Genomic DNA, 22083 nt, shown 5'->3' on the forward strand with positions numbered 1-22083 from the left:
CCACGGACTATTCTGTGTAACTTAATTGCCATACATATTTTCTAACTTACTACATATATATATAGTTTTATATATATATATAGTTTTTAATATAATAGGACAATTTTTATTGGAGCTTATACAATAGGACAACGAGAGTATGAAATGAAGTCACATAACTATATATTGGTAGATATAGAATGGATCACTTATTGAATAATGGAATACAAGCAAATTTTGGGGGACAGAAGTGACTCTTTATGCCAGGGCATTTCGAAGCCTAATGCTTCTCATCAGAAGAGTAGACAAGGTGCTAGGTAGCATGGGGAAGATGCAGCGTCTAGCGTAGGGTTCATTAGGGACGAAAAAGATTAAGAGGAATTATAGAATGTTGGGGGAAGCTTTATTGAATTCTAAATAAATAAGGAGAAGTTTGTTATATATAGTATGATATATAAGATTGTATCTGGTCTTTAACATGGTGTTGAGATTCAGGGGTATACGTATTAGAGTTAAATTGGGGGTGTATTGTTGCTGTGTGGTAATTTATTTTAACGGTTTGTGGGGTGTCTATTTTCTATGGAGTGGTAATTTTGATTGGTGCCACCTAAACGGCAAATGGCGGCTATAAAATCGCTTATAATTTGGGAGAGGTTATGCAAGGTTGTAAAACTGAAAGGTAATATGCGGCAATATATTTATAAGTTTCTTCTGTTATGGTATAGGGAGTATGATTATAAGGGGGCTGTCGGAGATTAGGATGGAAATGACTATGAGTGCGTTTAACTTGATGCAAAAGGTTAAGGATACATAGGCAAAGTGGAGGAGTAATTAATACTTATGAGAGCGGCAAAAAATTTACCAAATAATATTAGAGTAATTATAATAGTGCGAAAGATAATAATGAAAATTATAATAATAGTAGTAATAATAAAGATGAAAGTAAAATTGAAGATAAAGATAAACATTAAAATAAACATTAAAAATAATATTACCAATAGCTGTGATAAAAGTAAATTCAAAGTTAATGTTAATAACAGTGAAAATGAAGATAATGGTAGCAATAATGGGGATAATAATAATAACAACAATTTAATTAAATACATATAACAATAATAAATGATAATAAAAATGAAGATAATGGTAGCAATAATGGGGATAATAATAATAACAACAATTTAATTAAATACATATAAAAATAATAAATGATAATAAAAATGAAGATAATGGTAGCAATAATGGGGATAATAATAATAACAACAATTTAATTAAATACATATAAAAATAATAATAATAGTGGTAAAAACAAGTCAGTAATAATAAAGATAGTACTACCACTACCTCCACCATCACCACCGCTAATAATAATAATGAAAATACTGTTAATAATTATTATTAGGGGTGCGTAAAAGAAAGGGATACAGACAAGTGGGGGAGGGGGTTCAGAGTAGCAGGAAATGGGGTTGAGGAGTGAGGGGTAAGTGGTCCCGTAAAAAATATAGTAAAAGAAAAGAATATATATATATATATATATATATATATATATATATATATATACACACACACACACTCATATACGCATATACACATACATCACAGATAAAAAAAAATAGATGTAGAATAAGCCGGGAAAGCGTAAGAGTTTGGTGAACAAAAAGCCCTTGGGTTTAAATTAAATTAAAGAATTGCTTCACTGGGAACGATAGTTTCAAGATTCCATCTTAAAACTTTAAATTTCTTCAAGTTCGATTATAAAGGCCATCAAATTTATGTTTTTATGAACAAGCGAGGCCTAGAAAATTGAATACATACTTTCTTGTTTATGAACACGAGGGACAGGTCCATCCAATCAGCGTAACTACTTAATGTAGTAGTTCTAATCTCCAAGAGATACAAGAAGCATAGTTTATAGCTGTCCGTTAAAGTTCCATATTTCTCCAAATATTTTGTTAGGGTGGTCTTGTGTAGATGTGTTGGTCTGGTGAATTCTTTATTCCTCCTAATTTGGATGGCAAAAACTGTATTTGTTCAACAGAGACTCTTGTGATGGAAATTACCCTAAACTGGACTGGTTCAACTGCGTTCAAATCTAAGTTATATTATCAGTAGGAAGTGGCAGCTAGAAGGAAATTGGAAAATATACGTGTTTGCTTGTGAGGGATTGGGAACGTGATTGGCTGGTAGTCGGAGTGGGTAGAAGATGGATGGGGATATGTCTGTATGGCTGATGGGGTGGGTTGGGTTGAATCGAGGGGGGGGGAGCTTTTCTTAGGTTATATTTTCAGTACATTTAAAAGTTTTAATGTAAATACTACTGGGATGGAGGGCTTTGTGTAAATCTAATAGTGGAGACCAAATGCGCTGATTTTTAAATAATTTCTTATTTGGGGGGGGGGGCTTGCCAGTGGAGTTTAGGGGTGGTGGTTAGATGGTTCTAAATTTAGGTTTTAAGTCTTTAGCCCTGGGAAGGGGTTTCTAAGCTATTTTTTTCATTGGGCCTAGGTTTTATATTGTTTAGGTTATATTCTCGCTGCATTGTGTGGTAATTGGTGGTTTGGTTGCAATTTAAAATTATTCAATAAATGATCCATTCTATATCTACCAATATATAGTTTTGTGTCTTCATTTCATACTCTTGTTTTCCTATTGTATAAAGCTCCAATAATAATTGTTGGGCTAGCTTGGCATTATCCGGATAAGTCTCCTTTTGTGGAATGGAACTTTCTCTTTTCCTCTTACACATTAAGCTATAGTTTTTAATATATATATATATTTATATATATATATATATATATATATATATATATATATATAAATATAAAGAGAAAAACTCCAAGTGTGCATGTGAGGGGGTGAAATACAGGAAGTCAATTTTTCCATGAACAAAAGTCTTCCTCCACCTCTCCTCATCAATAATTGTTTGCAGTTTAGCAAAATTAATATTTCCAGAGGGGGAGAGGAAAGCATAGTAAGATGTGAAGAGACCAAGAGAAAAAGGGAAAGAAAGATAAAACGTGAAATAGAAATAAAATCAACCAAGGCAGAAATCAATCTATTTTATATATATATATATATATATATATATATATATATATATATATATATATATATATATAAAAGTAACTATATATATTAAGAGAAAAAAATCTAAGTATGTATGTGAGGTGGTGGGTGAAACCCAGGAAGTCATTATTTCCAGGAAACAAAAATATACCCCCCCCTCTTCTCCTCAATAATTGTTTGCAGAAATCAATATTTAAAAAGAAAAAAAAAAGTAACTTATAAAAAAAAGAAAGATAAAAAAACAGATTTAAGTGAAAATCTGCGTTTAAATTAAAAAGAAACTTGACATTCTACTTTTTGTGAATTAAAAATGTAGATTTCTGACAATTAGCAAATAATGCGGGCCTCTGTGGAGAGCAATGGAATTTTTATTCAGCAGCCCATGGAAAAAAAATCAGTTACGAAACTAAATAAAAAATGATTAAAAAAAAAAAAATCTTAAAGCAGAAAAAAAACCCAGTAAACACCAACAGCCTCAAACCACTAAATATTTTTCCGATACAAAAGATTGCTCATATAACCAAAAGCAATGCAGGGATGAGCGGAGAAAGACTGGCACTACTTCAGAATTTCTCTTCTACACTTAAGAGTATAACTTACTTTTCTATTTCACTCATATCTAACAGTACTTAGATGAGTGATTTGAGTTCAACGTTGTTTAAGATCAGTGATCCAAAAAGAATCAGTGTTTCAGAAATCCAAGATGAAGAAAACATTTGTGTGGAATAATTACAAAAAGACGGGTGGCATTTTGGATTTTCCTTTCTCCTATATTTGAACGCATATTATTTTATCCATTTAAGTATTAACCAGGACCAATGCTGCTTAATGTTGACCATATACCAAGAATTAAAGTCTCACAGATTCAAAATGACCAAAAGTTATGCTGAGATAAGCGAAAAAGGATTGGAGTTATTCGGGAATTTGTTGTATTAATTCAGACTACAGTTAACCCAATTATTTCACACACGCACACATTATATATATATCGACTGGCATTAATCGTGACACCCTGCACTGATGATTCCCGAAAGGATGAAACATTAGTGTCTGTAAGTATTTAATAATTATTAAAGTAATAATATCTATAAATATAAAAGCGAAAATGTGTGTTTGTATGTATGAGTGTTTGTTTGTATTTATGCATGTGTGTTTGTATGTCTTGCAAAAACTTTCCACACTGGTCAGGGATTTTCGCCAGATCGGTATCATTTTAAACTTCCAACCTTCGCCAAACAAATATCGAAAAATTGGCCAAAAACATTAATTCCGTCATCCTGAAATCAGTAGTTTTCTACATGGGGGGGGGGTCAGCAAAAACTGTCCTCTCATGACGAGTTCACTTCTACGTATGCGTCATACGACGTCGTAACCTGATTTACTTTAAATATTTGAAAAAATGACAATTTCGGCGACGCTGTCTTCACTCAGTTGCTTAGAGCGCAGCCTCATTATTTAAACGTTTTGGGTTCGAATCATGGTGTGAGATGTCTTCTTTTTTTTTTTTTTTTCGATTTTTTAAATTTTAATATTGAAGCAGGGTTATTTAAAGCCATTTTTATCGTGTTTTTCAGATTTTTTAACGTTCGTTTTTCTGTTCTTTCTTTTTTTTTTTTACTTCGCTTATTTTTACGTTTTCATTAACACTCCCCACCCCCGCCTGACCACACACACCCAAAAACACCCGGGTAACGCCCCCCCCCCCCCGCTAAACAGGGTTATTGAAGCCATTTTTCACGTTCTATGTTTTTTTTGATTTTTATTTTTCAGCTTTTTTAAAGAAGTTTTAACTTTCGTTTTTCTGGGGTTTTTTTCCATCACATTCGCATTTTCTTTTTTTGTTTTTCCGATTTTTACATTTAACATTGTTCATTTGCCTTACGTTAGTTTTTTTTGATTTTTTAAAGTTTTAACATTTATTTTTTTTTTAAATATTTACTTCGCTTATTCTTATGTTTTGATTAACAACCGGGGGGGGGGGGCGTGTTAATCAAAACATAAGAATAAGCGAAGTAAATATATACACACACCTCTAAACACCCGGGAAACGCCGGGTACCCCCCACTAGTATATATATATATATATATATATATATATATAATATACAGCTGAATGTCTGTGTGTGTGTCTGGTCACGAATAGGCTCCTATATGGTTGACTATTATAAAAACTGATTACATATAATGATAGAAGATGTATCGAGACACAGGAATGGGTATGTTTGATCTGGCGGAACAGTGGTTCATTAAAATTGTGGGGTCTGCGTTCGCACCTGGTCCACAAAGTATGGAAGTAAAAAATTTAAAAAAAAAAAAAACGCTTACAAGTGTTTTTGATATAGATGTACATAAGAATACTTTGATAAGTATGTTTTAACTTAAATAGGGATGGTATAATAAAATTTTTGGGGTCTGCGTTCATGCCTGGCCTCCATAGAATCGAAATAGGCACACACTTTAATAAAGACTTTTCATATCTATCTGCGTAAGTATACTTTGATAATTATGTTTCACTTTGAAAAAATATGGTATAATAAAATTATGAGGTGTTCGTTCGCGCCTGACCTCTATAGAATGGAAACATGTCAGAAAGTTTAACAAGGTTTTTTAATATAGATCCAAAGAATATTGTGATAAGTGTTTCAGTGTGAACAGGTATGGTATAATAAATTATGGGGTTTATCTATTTTATGTTTACTTTCATCATATTTTTCTTTGGTTTGATACCCCCAAATTCGAAGCTATCTCTTTACAACCCTTCCTTTTCATAACCTATCATACTTTCATAAATCAGAGTCCATTTTCTGTAGGTTGTTTTTCAACGACGGGTAATTTTGCTAGTATATATATATATATATATATATATAATTATTTACTATAATAATTAAATACCTACAGACACTAGTGTTTCATCCTTTCAGGAATCATCAGTGCAGAGTGACACGATTACTGCTGGTCGGGAGATTCGAACCCGGCAATGAAGTCATCTCTGATTCTATCAGCAAGGAACAAATCGTCTCGGCCAACCTTAACTGCGAGAAATATCGTTCAAATTTAAACATTTATTTTTAAATGTCTTAATGTCTGTCAGAGTGATCTAATGATTATAACATCATGAACTGCACATGCGAGCTTAAGTGACCGACTTTAATTTCAAGTTTAAAGTGCTCAGCGATGAGAACCAATGTTTTTAAGGGGGTTTGACAATCAAGTCCGTAGACCAAAAATTGGTCTGCAGACTTGAAACTTGATATATATGTTGGTTGGTTGCTTGGTTGTTTGTTTTACGGCATATCAACCCTTTTCGGGTTATTTAATGCCAAATCCAAAGATTTTGACGAAAAATTTTTTTAATAGAATATATTTGTTGTTTTCACGTCGGTTTCTATTTTACCCATAGTTGGAACCCTAACAGGTACTACCACTCCGGGTCAGAGTGGACCTGGGAGCAATGGTAATTAAAAGGTGGCTCCACACTCCCCAAAGCCCACAAGCTGGGGCCTCACCACTGGATATAGTTTAAGGTCATATCCAGGACCCCCATTGAGGGACTTTTACCCTCTGCAGGGGTCAGTCGGCGTATTCTAATGCTCCACCGACAGGGCCATTGATATATAGGAGATTTGAACTTATGGAACAAATTCAATTTGAATTTTAGCTGGTAAAAATAGTTGCTAAGCGCTCAAAATTTAAAAAAAATTGTACTTGGCAGGTGTAAGTCGACTAAACATGTTATTTCTAGGCATGTAGACATATGTGGCTCTATATTTTGCATTTAGCATCGAAATCGGTAATTGTATCGTAATCGGGATTTTAGTACGGAATCGGTAATTGTATCAGAATCGTCCCATCACCAATATATTTATATGACAAAGTCACTTAATTTTTAACATTATTTTATCTATCTGTCGATAGCTCAAATGGTAACGACTAAAGCTGGAGCACTAAATGTTTGGGTTTCGATTTTAGCTGATGGTATCTAAGTCATTTTTTTAAAACATTTGAAATCACCACTTGGGTACAATATAATAATCAATAGAGAATTGGCTATATGATAATAAATATGATACCTGCATAGATTAAAATATCACATTTTAAGTGTATTTTATAACCAGGCAATGCCAAACGGCCTACTAGTTTAACAGTTTAAGTACTGACTGGGCCCAGTGTTGCTTAATGCCAGTGATCTGCTGAGGATTAGGGTTTCAAAGTGATGCGCTGCTGAAACAAAATCTTCTCCCTCCTCCATCCTATTATTAATTATTTGAAGTTTGACAGAGGAAAGCTTAGCACAAGGAGATGAGATAGAGAGAGAGAAAGAAAGAAAAAAGAAAAAAAGATAAAGTGCAAAATAAAGCAAAAAGAAATATAATCAAACAATAGACTTGAGAGTACAGTCAATCCTACCATCATACCCATATTTAACAGATCAACTATTTGTGTATTGAACAGGTTCAGGATTGCTTAATGCCAGTAATCTCATGAGGACTAGGGTTGCAAAGTGTGCAAGTTGTTGTTTTTTTTTTAAATTGGGAAGTCACCGCTTATCCAAGCCTAGAGGCCATTGGGTAAGACTAGATCACTTAAGACTCAAGATTAATATGCTATAGTCAGCCAGGAAGCAGCTACATAGTATTGTGTTCTATAGACAAACAGTTCAAGAAAAGAAACTCTGCTCATGGAATTTTCGTTTAATTTTAAGCACAGATAGTGAGTGATGGAATTTTTTTTTTTTTTTTACATAGGAGTCACCACTTATCAAGGCTTGGAAGCCACTCGAGGATAAGGTTGTTGAGAGTACAGTAATCAATGGGATAATATCGTAGTACATGTTAGTAATGGAAATTTGGTAAATTAGATTATTTAAGAGGGTGGTTCATCAAGAATTTCTTTATGTTGGGCTTAAAGACAACCAAGTTGTAGTCAGCTAAGAAGCAGGCAAACGGAAGAGAGTTCCGCAGGCGTGCAATTCTAAGAAAGAAGCTTTGTTCATGGAATCTATGTTTTGATTTAGGCACAGTCAAAGATTGGGAGAAAATTATTGACAGTGGTTTCAGCTAGATGGGTGTTTTTCGTGAAAGATTGGCGAGGGAGGGGGGTCAGAGATTGGAGCTCAGACGAGCACTTGTTGACGGTTGTTGTAGCTAGACGTGTATTTGTTATGAACATTTTACAGGGAGGGGTCACAAACTGAAGGTCAGTCGAGCACCAACTAGAAAAGTAAAGGTAGCTCGTAAGCTTTGTGTTAGACTTTAATACAAAGTCGGAGGCGACGTGATTATAAAATTGCTTTCAAATATTTTAAACCTGTGATTTTTGATAAACACGTAAAAAAGGCATATGTTACTTGTCTACGCATTCATCTATATTATCCGTAGGAAACGACGACAATCTATTGACACTGATTGGGAGGAAAAGCAATAAAAACCCACGATAACAAAACGCGTGCAGTAGAAAATTGAGATAAGTGGTTTCATGCTGTGGTTTTCAGCAACTTCACGAGATTTGAAAAGATATTGTTGATTTTCCATTTAATGAGATTAACGATCAAATCGAATCGGCCAAAGGAAGAGGAATCATCGAGAGGACTATAATGGCGTAGTCAACACATTATCCTCAAGAGGTCGATATTATTAGTAAACATATGCGTTTGTGCTCGAATGTCAAGTAATTATATTTGTTAAGCATTCAAACACGTATTGTAAGAGTGGGTGTTCAAAAATAAATAAATAGAAACTATAACCTGACAAGCAGCAACATCTCTCCCCTTCACTAAATAGATTCTTAGATACCGGAAAACTTTCTACTTTAATAGTTTCTTCCCTCGAGCTGCTAGACTTAGGAATTCTTTTCCAATCTTCTGCTTCCATGACTGTACTAACATACAAAAATTTAAATTTAATATGAACAGACATCTCGCTGCTCAACTCCCTACTTAGAATGCCCCTGTAGATATGGTTCCAAATAGTAACCCTTACATCCAAGTGGCAATATGCCTTGTTTGGAGTTAAGAGAAAAACAAACATGATACAAAAGCAAAATATTTGGATCACTCTGCCGCTCCAGTAGGCATTTCACTGCTGATGCAATCCTCTATTTGTATAAGAGCCAAGTACGCTTTAAAATAGTGTACTATTGCCATCTAGACAGGAGCTGCCTGGCGGGCCCTATTCAGCCTTGACAGAATTTAAAGCCGTCTTTGAAACGTATTAGATGATGCCCGTTTTTCTTCTCTGCAACCTCTTTCCCACAGAAGAGATGTCGTGAGCCTGTCTCTGCTCTATCATTATTTTCATGGCAAGTGCTTGACTAAACTCCATTCTAGCATTTCTCTCGCCAAACTTTCACAAAAGCACCGACTAGCTACAACCACTATATGCGATTTCCCCCACTCTTTATATGTGCCTAAATCTAAACATAGATTCCATGAACAAAGCTTCTTTCCCAGAACTACCTGCTTGTGGAACACTGTTCCACTGGTCTGCTTCCCAGTTGAATACAGTATGGTAGCCTTCAAATTCAATGTAAGCAAGTTCTTGTTGAGTCGTATGCATAAATAACCAAATTTTATTTAATTTACACCATTCATAATTACCACATTACCACCTTACATCCATTAACCCTTATACTTAAGTGGCCTTTGGGTCTTCATAATTGGTGACTCCTAAGTAAAATCTTTCACCTGACATGATTTTATTGTTTCTCAGTTTTTGAGATGAGGATTAATTTTTCATATTTGAATTCTTTAGACTACTGCTCTTCAGGATTATTTTCACATTTTCTTTTTTGCAAAGGACATAAAAGGGAGTGAAAATAAACAAAAAAAAAAAAAAAACTATCTCAAAAGTTTTACATAAAAAAAAAAAAAAAGAAAAAAAAAAGAAGATATTTGCTTGGGTCATACTAGAACTGTTCCTTCTAAGAAGCTGTTGGGATTTTCCCAACTACGTATGATAACAAAATATGCCGACGACAAGAACGGAACACAACACAAATGAAAATTGTTATAAAACTTGCATTGAAAGAAAAGAGAAGAAAACGTTTTCTTGCAGAAACAATCATGTTTTGTGGAACTTATCTCAAGGATTTCTCCTGTTAACAATGTTTGTTTCCTGTGGAGCTTTGGCCGAGTTGAGGGAAAAAAAAGGGAGCCTTGAGTTTTTGTATGTTACAGTTGCTGTCGAAAATCCTTACACGTGTCTGGTACTGAATAACACCAAGAGCTGACAGACATGTCTTGTATATGAGGCCCCAACAAGCGGTAGAGAATTTGAGAAGTAAAATATTTTTTTAAAAAAAGCCCTTGTGAGGTTAGTGAGGATCTTAAAGGGAAGCCTGTGATTGGTTGTTTTCCGTCCAATCACAAGGCACCCCGTTAGAGACTCCTTAATAATTCCAATAAACCTTATGATTCTTTGACTTTCTTTGACATGGTAAAGTATTTGGTAAAGTTTAGTTGTAAGTTAAACTGTTGAAGGTTCAATCCTCAGTGCGGGTGACACTCAAAAATACAACTGAATTATTAAGAACTCCTAGCAAGTCATGGCTGATGGAACGAGAGCATGTTATGCCCATAGATTAAATAAAAGGTTCCGTTTGCAATTCTATGTAGAATCTCAAATTTGACAGACACATTATCGAGTTCAACAAGATACACATAAGGTTGGAGGTTGCATCAACCGAAAATAACACTCAAGATAAAAATATTAGTACGAAGAATCCAAATAATATGAATAATCAATCCTCATCTCAAAAATTCAGATATAGGTGAAAGTTTTTACAAAAAAAAATCCAAACAAACATATTTGCTTGAGTTATACTAGAACTGTTTCTAAGAAATTTAAGATTTTTTGCTTTCAAACATACTGTGTAGTATCATATTTTTTTCACTTTTTATTTATTTATCTCTATTTATATGAAGTTAGACCTATTTATATACTTGTATGTAGAGAGTGAACTTCTAAACTAAGAAACCATTATAAATTTTAGAATACAGCGGTTAGGTATAAAGGCTACATTTAGTTTACTTTTATGCAAAGGAGATAAAAAAAAAAAACCTTTGTGAAAATTAAGATACTTGTGATTTTTTGTGAAATTTTAACAATAGTTATTGGACACCAATTAATAAATATTCTCCAAATTAATGTTTTTTTAGCATATATATATATCTATATATTTATAAAAGTGAAAGTGTCTGACTGTGTACATTTCCCTACACAATATCTCTGTCAATTTTCAGTCTACAAACTCGAAATTTGATATACAGGGTAGTGAGATTTGGGAAAATCTTTGTAATCGGTTTTCGGCCAGAAATTTGGCTGTTAAAGGGTCAAAATTCCACGATTTGACCTTTGAAAACTCTACCAAACTCCTTTGCCAATTTTAGGTCTAAACACTTGAAATTTTAGATATAGGTTCCTTGGACATGGATCTAACTTAATAACTTGATTTGAGCCCAAAATGATAAATGTTACGGGATCATAATAGGGGTCAAGGTTAAAAAAAATTGGCCGCTGCAGTCTCCACTAAATTACTTAGACAATTTCTGGTGTAAACATTTGAAATTTTACAGAAAAGGTATTCAGAGATAGGGCAAGCTTTTTAATCAGTTTGGGTCGAAAATTTGAGCTACCAATATATAAATGTATGTATGTATGTATGCTTGCATGTCTGTCTAAAACTTTTGACAGAGGCGACGGATTTCACAAGATCAGTAACATGATTTTTAGATTTCTCGTGTGGAAAACCTTGTTCATGCAAATTTTCCAGGTTCTACTTAGTCTAGAAATTGATTTATGCCCCAAAACATAATTTCATAGTTTCGCAAATTTGCACCTCGATGCAATATACGTAAAATATCAAGATTGCGATATTTCCAGAACCGCTTAGAGTTAAAAGCTCAAGTTTTCAGAATTCCCTACTTTTTATGATACCAACATATGATGAAAGTTTGGAAAAAATCTGAGACGTAAGGGTGTCAAAGATGTCTTTTTCTGGATGATTTGAGATGGAATTACCCATAGAGGTAACAATCTTTGCTCTCTATAACTCGATTCCATCTGTTAACAAGCTTATGAATGCCTCGTTTGTAAAATTCTTTAACTTTTGATGTGAATCTTTTACTGTAATGACGTAGTTCAGTAAATGTTTTTATGTACATTATAAAATTTTGATCGAAATATTCGCAGAGTTTTGTTTTCCTTAAAAACATCCGTTTCCCGTGACTCACTCTGTAAAACGGTCCATTAACATTCAGTCTGTGTAGCGCACAGGCAAAGAAGATAACTTTCTCCATTGAATCTTTGCTTTTTTTATTATTCAAGTCCATTTCCTTTCGAAAGAAACCAAACAGCAATAGATTATATATTTGATATAACTGTATTCTTGACTTCCCATCGGAGCTGCAAGACATTATAATTTTCTGCATTATGCTAGAGTTGCATTTCTCTAAGTTTTCAAAACGCGGAGACAATATCTTTCATGTTAACTTGTCTGACTTCTCCAATCTGACTCCAAACTGCAAAATAAACTGATTACATTGCTATCTCGTCACGTCATTAACTCCACGTGAGCAAGACACAAATCGGATACTCTACCTTTGTCACATATTTTATCTTCTCGCATTCTTTTTAATCAAGTTAACATTTTATGGAACTATTTTAACATAAATAATTTTATCTGTAAATATTTATTTCCCTTTGATAACCTTCTTTCTGACATTCTATTTTTACAAATATCAATAACAATCATAATAATCGTCCAGCTAACTTGGTGCTACCCCCGGCATGCTAATATATAACAAGTAAAAGTAATTTTTGTGGAACGAAGTGGATTCGAATTTGAGACACCCAGGTTGTTAAAAGATCGTTTCATGGGTAAGCATTGATGAGAAGATTGTAGAAAAATATGAATGATGCTTTTTAAAAGATTATAAATTAATCATATGTTTAAGTCATAAAAATATGCATAAAATAAATTACAATTCTTAAAAATGCTCTTTCTGCAAACCGGAAAATCTTTTGCACCGACCTGATGTCTTGGCCTTTTATGGGGAAAAGCGTAACCTGTGATTTAGTAATATATTTCGTCTTTTATGCTTTCGGCCATTGAACAAGAAACCCTTGTTTTAGAATTGAATACACGCTTTGAAATAAGTAAAACACTAAAAACTAATCCAGCTATGTAGAAGAGTAATATCTTGTATTTGATAACATTTATTTTCATACTGTATTTGTTATATAAACGTTAAAGAAATTATTTTCATACTGTATTTGTTATATAAACGTTAAAGAAATTATTTTCATACTGTATTTGTTATATAAACGTTAAAGAAATTATTTTCATACTGTATTTGTTATATAAACGTTAAAGAAATTATTTTCATATTGTATTTGTTATATAAACGTTAAAGAAATTATTTTCATACTGTATTTGTTATATAAACGTTAAAATTATTTTTATACTGTATTTGTTAAAAAATTATTTTCATACTGTATTTGTTATATAAACGTTAAAATTATTTTCATATTGTATTTGTTATATAAACGTTAAAGAAATTATTTTCATACTGTATTTGTTATATAAACGATAAAAAACTTATTTTCATACTGTATTTGTTATATAAACGATAAAAAAATTATTTTTATACTGTATTTGTTATATAAACGATAAAAAATTATTTTCATACTGTATTTGTTATATAAATGTTAAAAAATTATTTTCATACTGTATTTGTTATATAAACGATAAAAAACTTATTTTCATATTGTATTTGTTAATCGATAAAAAACTTATTTTCATATTGTATTTGTTAATTTGTTAAACGATAAAAAACTTATTTTCATATTGTATTTGTTAATTTGTTAAACGATAAAAAACTTATTTTCATATTGTATTTGTTAATTTGTTAAACGATAAAAAACTTATTTTCATATTGTATTTGTTAATTTGTTAAACGATAAAAAACTTATTTTCATATTGTATTTGTTAATTTGTTAAACGATAAAAAACTTATTTTCATATTGTATTTGTTAATTTGTTAAACGATAAAAAACTTATTTTCATATTGTATTTGTTATATAAATGATAAAAATTTTTTTTTCATACTGTGTTTGTTATATAAACGTTAAAAAAATTATTTTCATATTGTATTTGTTGTATAAACGATTTCGTTTGTCCATTGTAAAATACCTAAAAAAAAAGAAAGCTTTTTTACATTTTTTGCTCACCAAAAAACAATCTTCTATTTAGGACCACTGACAAAAACTTTTGCGCTGGCCTGATAGCTATGGTGATGTATCGAACACACTGAAATGTGGATCTTTGTAAGGATGTAGCACTTGCTTACCTTTCTCCAAGCGGATATGCTTATAAGGACATCTTTCCCTTAACCAACATGCTCGACCATCTCGAAAAAATTTGCAGATTCTCGATTCATCTTTCACTTCTGAAATAAAAAAAACAAAAAAGAAATTTTATTCAAAACATTAAAACCGATATTATGTCTCTGAATTTTTTAGATGAGGATTGGTTATTCGTATTATTTGGATGTTTTGGACTACTGTTCTCATCTTGAGTGTGAGTTTCACAACGTTTTGGTCGATGTAACGTCCAATCTTTTTCCGGTGTACCTTGTTGAACTCGAGAATGTTTCTGTCGAACTCGAGAATTTAGACAGAATTTCAAACAGAACCCTTTATTTACTTCATGCTCTTGTTCCATCAGCCATGACTGGATAGAAGTCATTTATAATTCGCTATTGTATTTTTCAGTCACCCACACTGAGAATTGAACCTTTAACCTTCAAGAAAATATCAGTTTTACAATTGATTCTACCAAGTACTTTAATTACTGCATCATGGGTCTTAAAAAAAAAAAAAAAAAAAAAAAAAAAAAAAAAAAAAAAAGGTTCCATCCAAATTCTCACGTCCGACATACACCTGAAGAAGGTCAGAGGTTACATCGACCGAAGTGTAAAAATGACACTTAAGATGAGAACAGTAGTTCAAAGAATACAAATATTACGATTAAAACCGATTTTAATTATTTACCTGTCCACTGCAAACATTCATTTATTAAAATCAAACTTATTACTATGGATGATTTAAAATAACAATATTTCTCTGTCTTTTTTGAAAACTAGTCCAGTCTAATAACAATAATAAACAATAATAATAGAACTTACCCAAAAAAGATAAACTAATAAGTACTAATAAATACTCAGAAAATAATATTGTGCTACATAGTTCAATAAAATCATATTGTAAGAGACAATTTTTAATTTACTTCTTCAGTCCAGCACATCTTAATAGACAATGGTCTTCTTTATTTTACTCTATTTCTTTTGAATGTTTGTCTTTTTTTTTTTTAACATAATGCTTTGCTTCTTTCTTTTAGTGAAGAACTTCGAAATTACGAGTTCCTTTTCTTACACCATTACAACAATGATCATGTATTATGATATTCAGAAACGCGGCTACATAAAAGGGAGATCACTCATGTTCTTATCCAGAGTTGCTAGATTGGCATTTTTAAAGCCAATGGAATTTTTAAAAGCAGGTTGGCCTTCAAAAATTATATTTGTCCTTTTTTCAAAATGTAATGTACTGACTAAGAAAGGAACAAGCTGAATATTTTATAGATGGAAAAGGAACAAATAGTTAATTACCTTGATAATTTGCTAGGTGAGAGGCTGGAACACACGAGTTCCCGTAAACTCATTTTTTTTGCCTCTTATGGGTTTATTTGATACTGAGATACAGTACATAAATGAAATGACTAATTGTATGCTGATTGCTGGTTTATCCATAGCTGGAGTGGTATGAGTTCATACCTTACCCAATAATATACAATTACAACGGATATGATGGAATTTGAACTTGACTTGAACAATTCCATAATGTGTTGCATACATTGCATTACTAAAAACATTTTTTTTTTTTTAAGTCCAACATCGTCTGCTAAAAAAAAAAAATAAATAAAATAAATAAATAAATTAAAGAAAAATCATCTAAAAAACTTTAAAAAAAAAAAAGAAAAAGTCATGAATGCAACTTGATGGGTACATACTTACTCCTACCCTTTCATCTTGATCAGAAGGAGTACAACATTATCGTGAGGTTTCCATCTGCGCTTGGCATTTTGTTGAGGAAATCTAAGTTCGAATCCCTCGTTGTCAGTGTTGTGGCCTGCAGGCCAGTGATAATCAAAACAAAATGCAAGCAAAAGTGTGTCACAGAAACACACACCATTATTCAGGAGCCATAAGTCACAGTGTTCACTTTCTTTCTATCGCAGGAAGATGTGACACAAGGTCAAAAGGCGAGGAGAGTTTAGCATCCCCAAAGAAAGAGCATTTTAGCCTATAAAAATTGCCTGAAGGGCCTCATTAGTATTTATTCCCCTGTCAAGGCACCTCAGACAGTAAGCAATAAACTTACTCTATCAGAAAGCTGTGAGGAAAGGCTTGTGACCTTTTAGAATGAATATAGCATTACAAGCGTAAGCTGTATTTTCATGGACAATATTACATACCTAATGTGCTTCATCAAGTCATATCTTTTTTATTTGTGGGTCAATTTTTAAAAGAATTACATTGGTGAAAAGAGAATAGAATAAGGATTCCAATGATGTTAATTTATTTTTCTTTTATGTGTTCAATATTTTTATGCTCCAAGTTAAAAATGAAAAGAAAAAAAAACGGTGAAAAATGATGACAAAAACGGAAACACTTTTTTCAATGTTTACATTTCATACATTACGTTTGGATACATATGCACAGGGGGTTAAATTTGATTGGATGTAGCTGAAATTTTACAGGCTATATAAACACAGAAGTCCATCTCTACTGGTGTTTGATTTTGATTTTTACGACCAGAGGAAGCAAAGTTACGACTGAGCAAAGTTGATGAAGAAAATTTCAAAATTGATAAGATAAATCTGCATATATCATCCATTTTCATATAGCTACTAGTTTCAGAATTATTTTCATGTATAATATGTAAATATTTGATGATTATTAATTGTGTGGAAATTTCTTTAAAATATTATCTTTTATAGAAATTCAAATCCACTTAAAAAGAAACGGCTTGCTTTTCGCTAACCATCGCTGTCAGGGTATTAACGAGTTTGTATTCTCTTAAAAATATAAAACTGTTTTTTCTGCTTTCAAAACGAAAGCAGAAAAAAGTTTATTTTTTATTCGAGTTTCTCAATTTAAAAAAGTTATTATCAAGTTTTTCAAATTTGATTTCCAAACAATGCTATTTTGTTGTTTTTAAAGCCTTTAGTACACATGCACTAAAAGCGTTAAAAAACAACAAAATGTACTAAGTATATGCATTTGTTTTTTAGTGGTAAAAAAAAAAAATGTATAAGAAAGAAAAGTTACTTGTGCACTTATTTAGAAACCCATTCTTAACCTGGGGAAGGGCGGATGTTTTGTTAACTATTCTGTACTTTCACCTAACAATCAAAGAAAATATATCGTGAAACTTGAATTTATTTTAAACTCATTATCAAGACCATTTTTTCGAATCTGTAAAACAAGCCCATTTTTTTTTTTTTTTTAACTAATGTTGGAATTTTTTTGTACCAATAATGGTGCATCCCCCCCTCCTGTTTACATTTATTATTTTTTATCTGTTTTTTGTATTCGATTTTTCGTATTTCGTATCTTTTTCGATTCTTAGTTTCATACATTTTGGGTTTGTACGAAACTCACTTTAATTTGGAGAAAAGGGAAATGCTAGCTTTGTGATGACGTCACGAGCCCAGCGCAAGATTCACCCTTTTTTTTTTTGATTCTCGCGACATGTTCATTGCTTGCCACTGACAAGGAATTTTGGAGCCTCCTTCAAAGAAAAAGGCCTGGCAAGAATACCCCGGACATGCGACACGGCATGCTTCTGAAATCCATCTGTGTGTCTACGGTTTGCACGCAAATATGAAGGAGAGAAATTTCTAAAAGGACTTTAAATGAGAAAAAAAAAAAAAGAAAAAGGCACGTGCCTGACTGGCTTTCAATTTGTGAGTACGCTCCTAAAATCTATTACATCTGAGAGTGAAATTAGGAGATACTATTTTGAATCTTATTATTGTATTCGTTCATGGATACGACATCTTCATTATAAGAACCAATGTTATTTTTTTCATTATATGTTACCTTGGCGTTTTTTGAATTTAATGCCCGCAAAGGGAAAAATTTGCAACTAATTTTATTGTGAATTTGTTTATTCTTTACCCTCCCCCTCCTCTTATTTCATGCTGTCATTTTTTTTCTTTCGGGTTAGTTACTTTAGTGTCCAATTTATCTGGAAGCAAGATAAATTTAAAAAAATGAGGATATCTAAATAATAATAATTCGGCAGTTCGATAAAGGATTTCATTGCGATGCATTTTGTAAATTTTTACCTTGCTTCCACCTTAACATTTTTCTTTAAAATGACTATCTTTTAAGGTTTTCGGGTATGCTGAAAACGAATATTGCATTTAAATTTTCTGATGTTCTTGCTGGTGGCCATCTTGGTACATGTTTTTGCGTATAGTTTCTCGGGGTTATGTTTGTGCGCTCGCGCGTACCAATATGGTCACCAGCAATAACATAAGAAATGACATTATTTAATATCTGGTTGGTTGGTTGTTTTTGTTTTACGACATATCAACCTTTTTCAGGTTATTTAATGCCGAATCTAGTTATTTTGAGGAACGATTTTTAATGGAGTATATATTTTTTTTAAGTCAGATTCTATTTAACCCATAGTTGGACCCTAACAGGTACTACCACTCTGGGTCAGAGTGGACCTGGGAGCAATGGCAATTAAAGGGTGGCTCCACGGCTTGCAAGGTGAGGCCTCACCATCGGATATAGTTTTAGGTCATATCCAGGACCTTTAATATCTGGAAAATTACTTATTTGCAGAAAATTTAAATGCGATATTCGTTTTCAGCATACCCTAAAACCTATATAAGTAATCATTTTAAATGTTGAGGTGAAAACAAGGTAAACACCACTGTTTTATTTATTTGTTTACATAGTTGAGTTTTCAGTCAAACAACAGAAAAGAAATAACAAAAATTACCACCAGCTGGTGAATATATAGTTGTTGCTTATCAGGACTCCTGGTATCCTGATACTGTGAAAGCTACATCAAGGATTCATCTAGAGTACAATTTATGGTTGCATCTCAGAAAATAGGGTATATTTTGGGCCAGATAGAGAGGTTTTAGAAAATTGAAAATTGGACTGGTCCCAAAATGCATAAGTTCTGGTCGACTATGGGAATTTCCATTTTTTTTACAGAAATCCAAAATCTATACGAAAATTTTTTTTAGATTTATTTCTGAGATTAATTCATATCTACTCAATTTAAAAAAAAAAAATTTTTTACTGTGAAGGGAGTAGTAAATACCAGCCATGAATGCTCTTTAGGCATTCAATGGCTACACCCAGATTAAACTCTCCTTTGGTGAGGAGGCAGGAAAAAGCCTGCTCTCAATAAAGCTATATTTAAATACCACTATAATACTTGGTTTTGTTCATGAATAGACACCACTGTATGTACCATGCGCCAGTTTAAAAAAATTGAAATTTGTATATCTGAATTTATAATTCATGGCTTATGGTAAAGAGATACATCAAATTTTACTACATAATCAGAAAAAGAACACAATTTTACATAAGAGTGGCAAGTTTCATGAGAATAGCTTGAAAAATAAATAAATGGTGGCAAAATTACCGAATTTCTTGAAATGTTGAGGTTCGTAATTTAACCCGCTTTTTCTAAAGAAAAATGTCCACAGAAAAGCCTAAATTTTGGCACTTAAAATTCTCATAACTTTTTAACCACTGATGGTATTTGCATAATTCAAACGGTTTTAAGCATCTTTTACATAGCTATTTTCATACAGGTTAATAAAATAACAATTATCTAAAAAGAAAAAAATCAACTTGTAATGCTAATGAATACCTCAACCTATAAGATAAAAGACCACCAAAATGACCCAATTTCTGTCCAACTAAATGTCAGGTTTGGAACCTGGACAAACATGCGTCTGCTTTCTCGACCCAACACCAAATGAATGGCAGGAATCTGTACGATGATGTTTAGATGTAACTGTATTTATTGCCTTGGGGCAAGTCCATTTATTCTAAAGATGGGTAGAGAAGCTTCCCCCATAATAAAAAGGAAATATGGTTTACTTAAAATTATAAAAAACTAACTATACATGACTGGCGTTGCCTGATTGAAACATATTGCTGGGCAGAAGGATTAGTCACATGCTATTTAAGATACACCGAATATACTATGTTTTTACGAAACGTGACCATATGTTGGATTTAAGGAAGCAGAAAACATTTCTCTCTATAAATGAAAATCAAATGTGAAGTAACTCATAGCTCAGGGTGAAAATAACTCTCATAGCTTAAATAAATAATCTTACATCTGGTTTTAAACGTAATGAGTTAATTATTAAATCTTATTGAATAATTATTGAATCTGCTACCCCCCCACACACACACAATACAATCTAATATATTTTAACCTTCAAAACTGAAATATTATCATTACCCGCCTTCCCCCCTATATTATCTCCTACCCCAACCCCCCTCCTTTTTCTTTCCCTCTTCCCCCCCCATATTCCTCCTAAAAACAATTCTTCCTAATACTAACCAACCATTTCTGTAAGGTCTGACGAGGCTGCTAGATCGTAAACACGGTCCAACATCCAAAACATATGTAACCAAACAGATAAAACGGTAATAAAAAAATAAAACATATATATATATATATATATATATATATATATATATATATATATATATCATGCTGAAATAATAGTGTATATAAGTCTTTTTTCAGTATGAAAATTTATTTGTAACACAGTACCTTTTGTACATATAAAATTGTGAACAAACAGACAGTAATACGACTTTATTATAATACAAACAAGCAAGGACACTTGGACAATCCTCAGCGTTTTATAATCATTATTACAACAACAAATAATACAAGTTGTAATGTAGGGTACAGGGCTTGGAGCAAAAAACCTACAAATGACTATAAAGTCAATGTCACTTTACTTATAACTGCTAATTTATGCTAAGTGTGCATTTTGGATTCTCGCCCCAAAAATTGAACTTTATATCAAGTTGATAATGTTCTTGCAGTTTTTAACTTTTAAATTCAGATGAACATATCTCAGCTCAAACAAAAATTTATTAATCAAAATAAGCACCATCAGAATCAATACACAAAGCAAAACAATTTAAATTAATCTCTCATGCAGAAAGTTATTGAGATGCTTGAAAAAGTGGTAGTCGGTAGGTGAGAGGTCTGGAGAGTATGGGGAATGAGGCAGAGTTTCGTAGCCCAATTCGTTCAACTTCTGCAGGGTCAGTTTAGCAATGTGCGGTCAGGCATTGTCGTGGAGAATTGTGCAGTGTCGCAGAGTTTTGTCGGCATCTTATCACGGAGCTGAGCATCACTGATTGTCGTAAAGAACTCACTTTTCATCACAAGTCACAACCAGTTGAAAAACAAGTCATTCTTGTTGTGGAAAAAAAGAAAGAAAAATAACACTTTATAACGGCATTTCTTTTAGTTGTCGTTCAAGTCATGAGGAACCCATTTATCAAGTTCTTTTGTCTTTCCAATATTTCTCAAGTGGTTAGAAATCATTGTATACATTACATCTAATTCAGAAGCAAGTTCTCAAACAATTGTGTGTGGATTGGCTTCAGCTAAGGCTAAATTAATTATTGTTAACATCTGATGATCGACTACTATGCTCATCATGTCCAATACTCATTGCCACCATGAAATTTTTTAAACCACCATTGTGCTGTGCATTCAAAAGTGGCTCCTGAGCAAAATGCTTTGGTGATATTGTGAGCTGTTTCAGCAGCTTTTCGACCTAGCTTGGATTGAAATAAGAAAATTGTGCAAATTTGCTATTTTTTCATCTTGTATTCAACGTTCTGAAAAGAAGACAATTGTTTTAAAACGATTGTAATTTAAACGATTGGATAGAACGAAAAACA

General features: G+C 32.4%; 1 protein-coding gene across 1 annotated transcript in view; it reads right to left on the reverse strand.

Annotated features, from left to right (window-relative positions):
* LOC145276763 (uncharacterized) overlaps positions 1–22083 on the reverse strand; it is a 281728-nt gene that overhangs the window by 52811 nt on the left and 206834 nt on the right. The window contains exon 10 of the mRNA XM_080128016.1: positions 14389–14487. Coding sequence (XP_079984142.1) covers positions 14389–14487 — 99 coding nt within the window. The remainder of the gene's footprint in view (positions 1–14388; positions 14488–22083) is intronic.

Source organism: Euprymna scolopes, chromosome 5 (assembly GCF_053919585.1).
Source record: "Euprymna scolopes isolate OS-2025 chromosome 5, ASM5391958v1, whole genome shotgun sequence".
Classification (NCBI taxonomy): Eukaryota; Metazoa; Mollusca; class Cephalopoda; order Sepiida; family Sepiolidae; genus Euprymna; species Euprymna scolopes.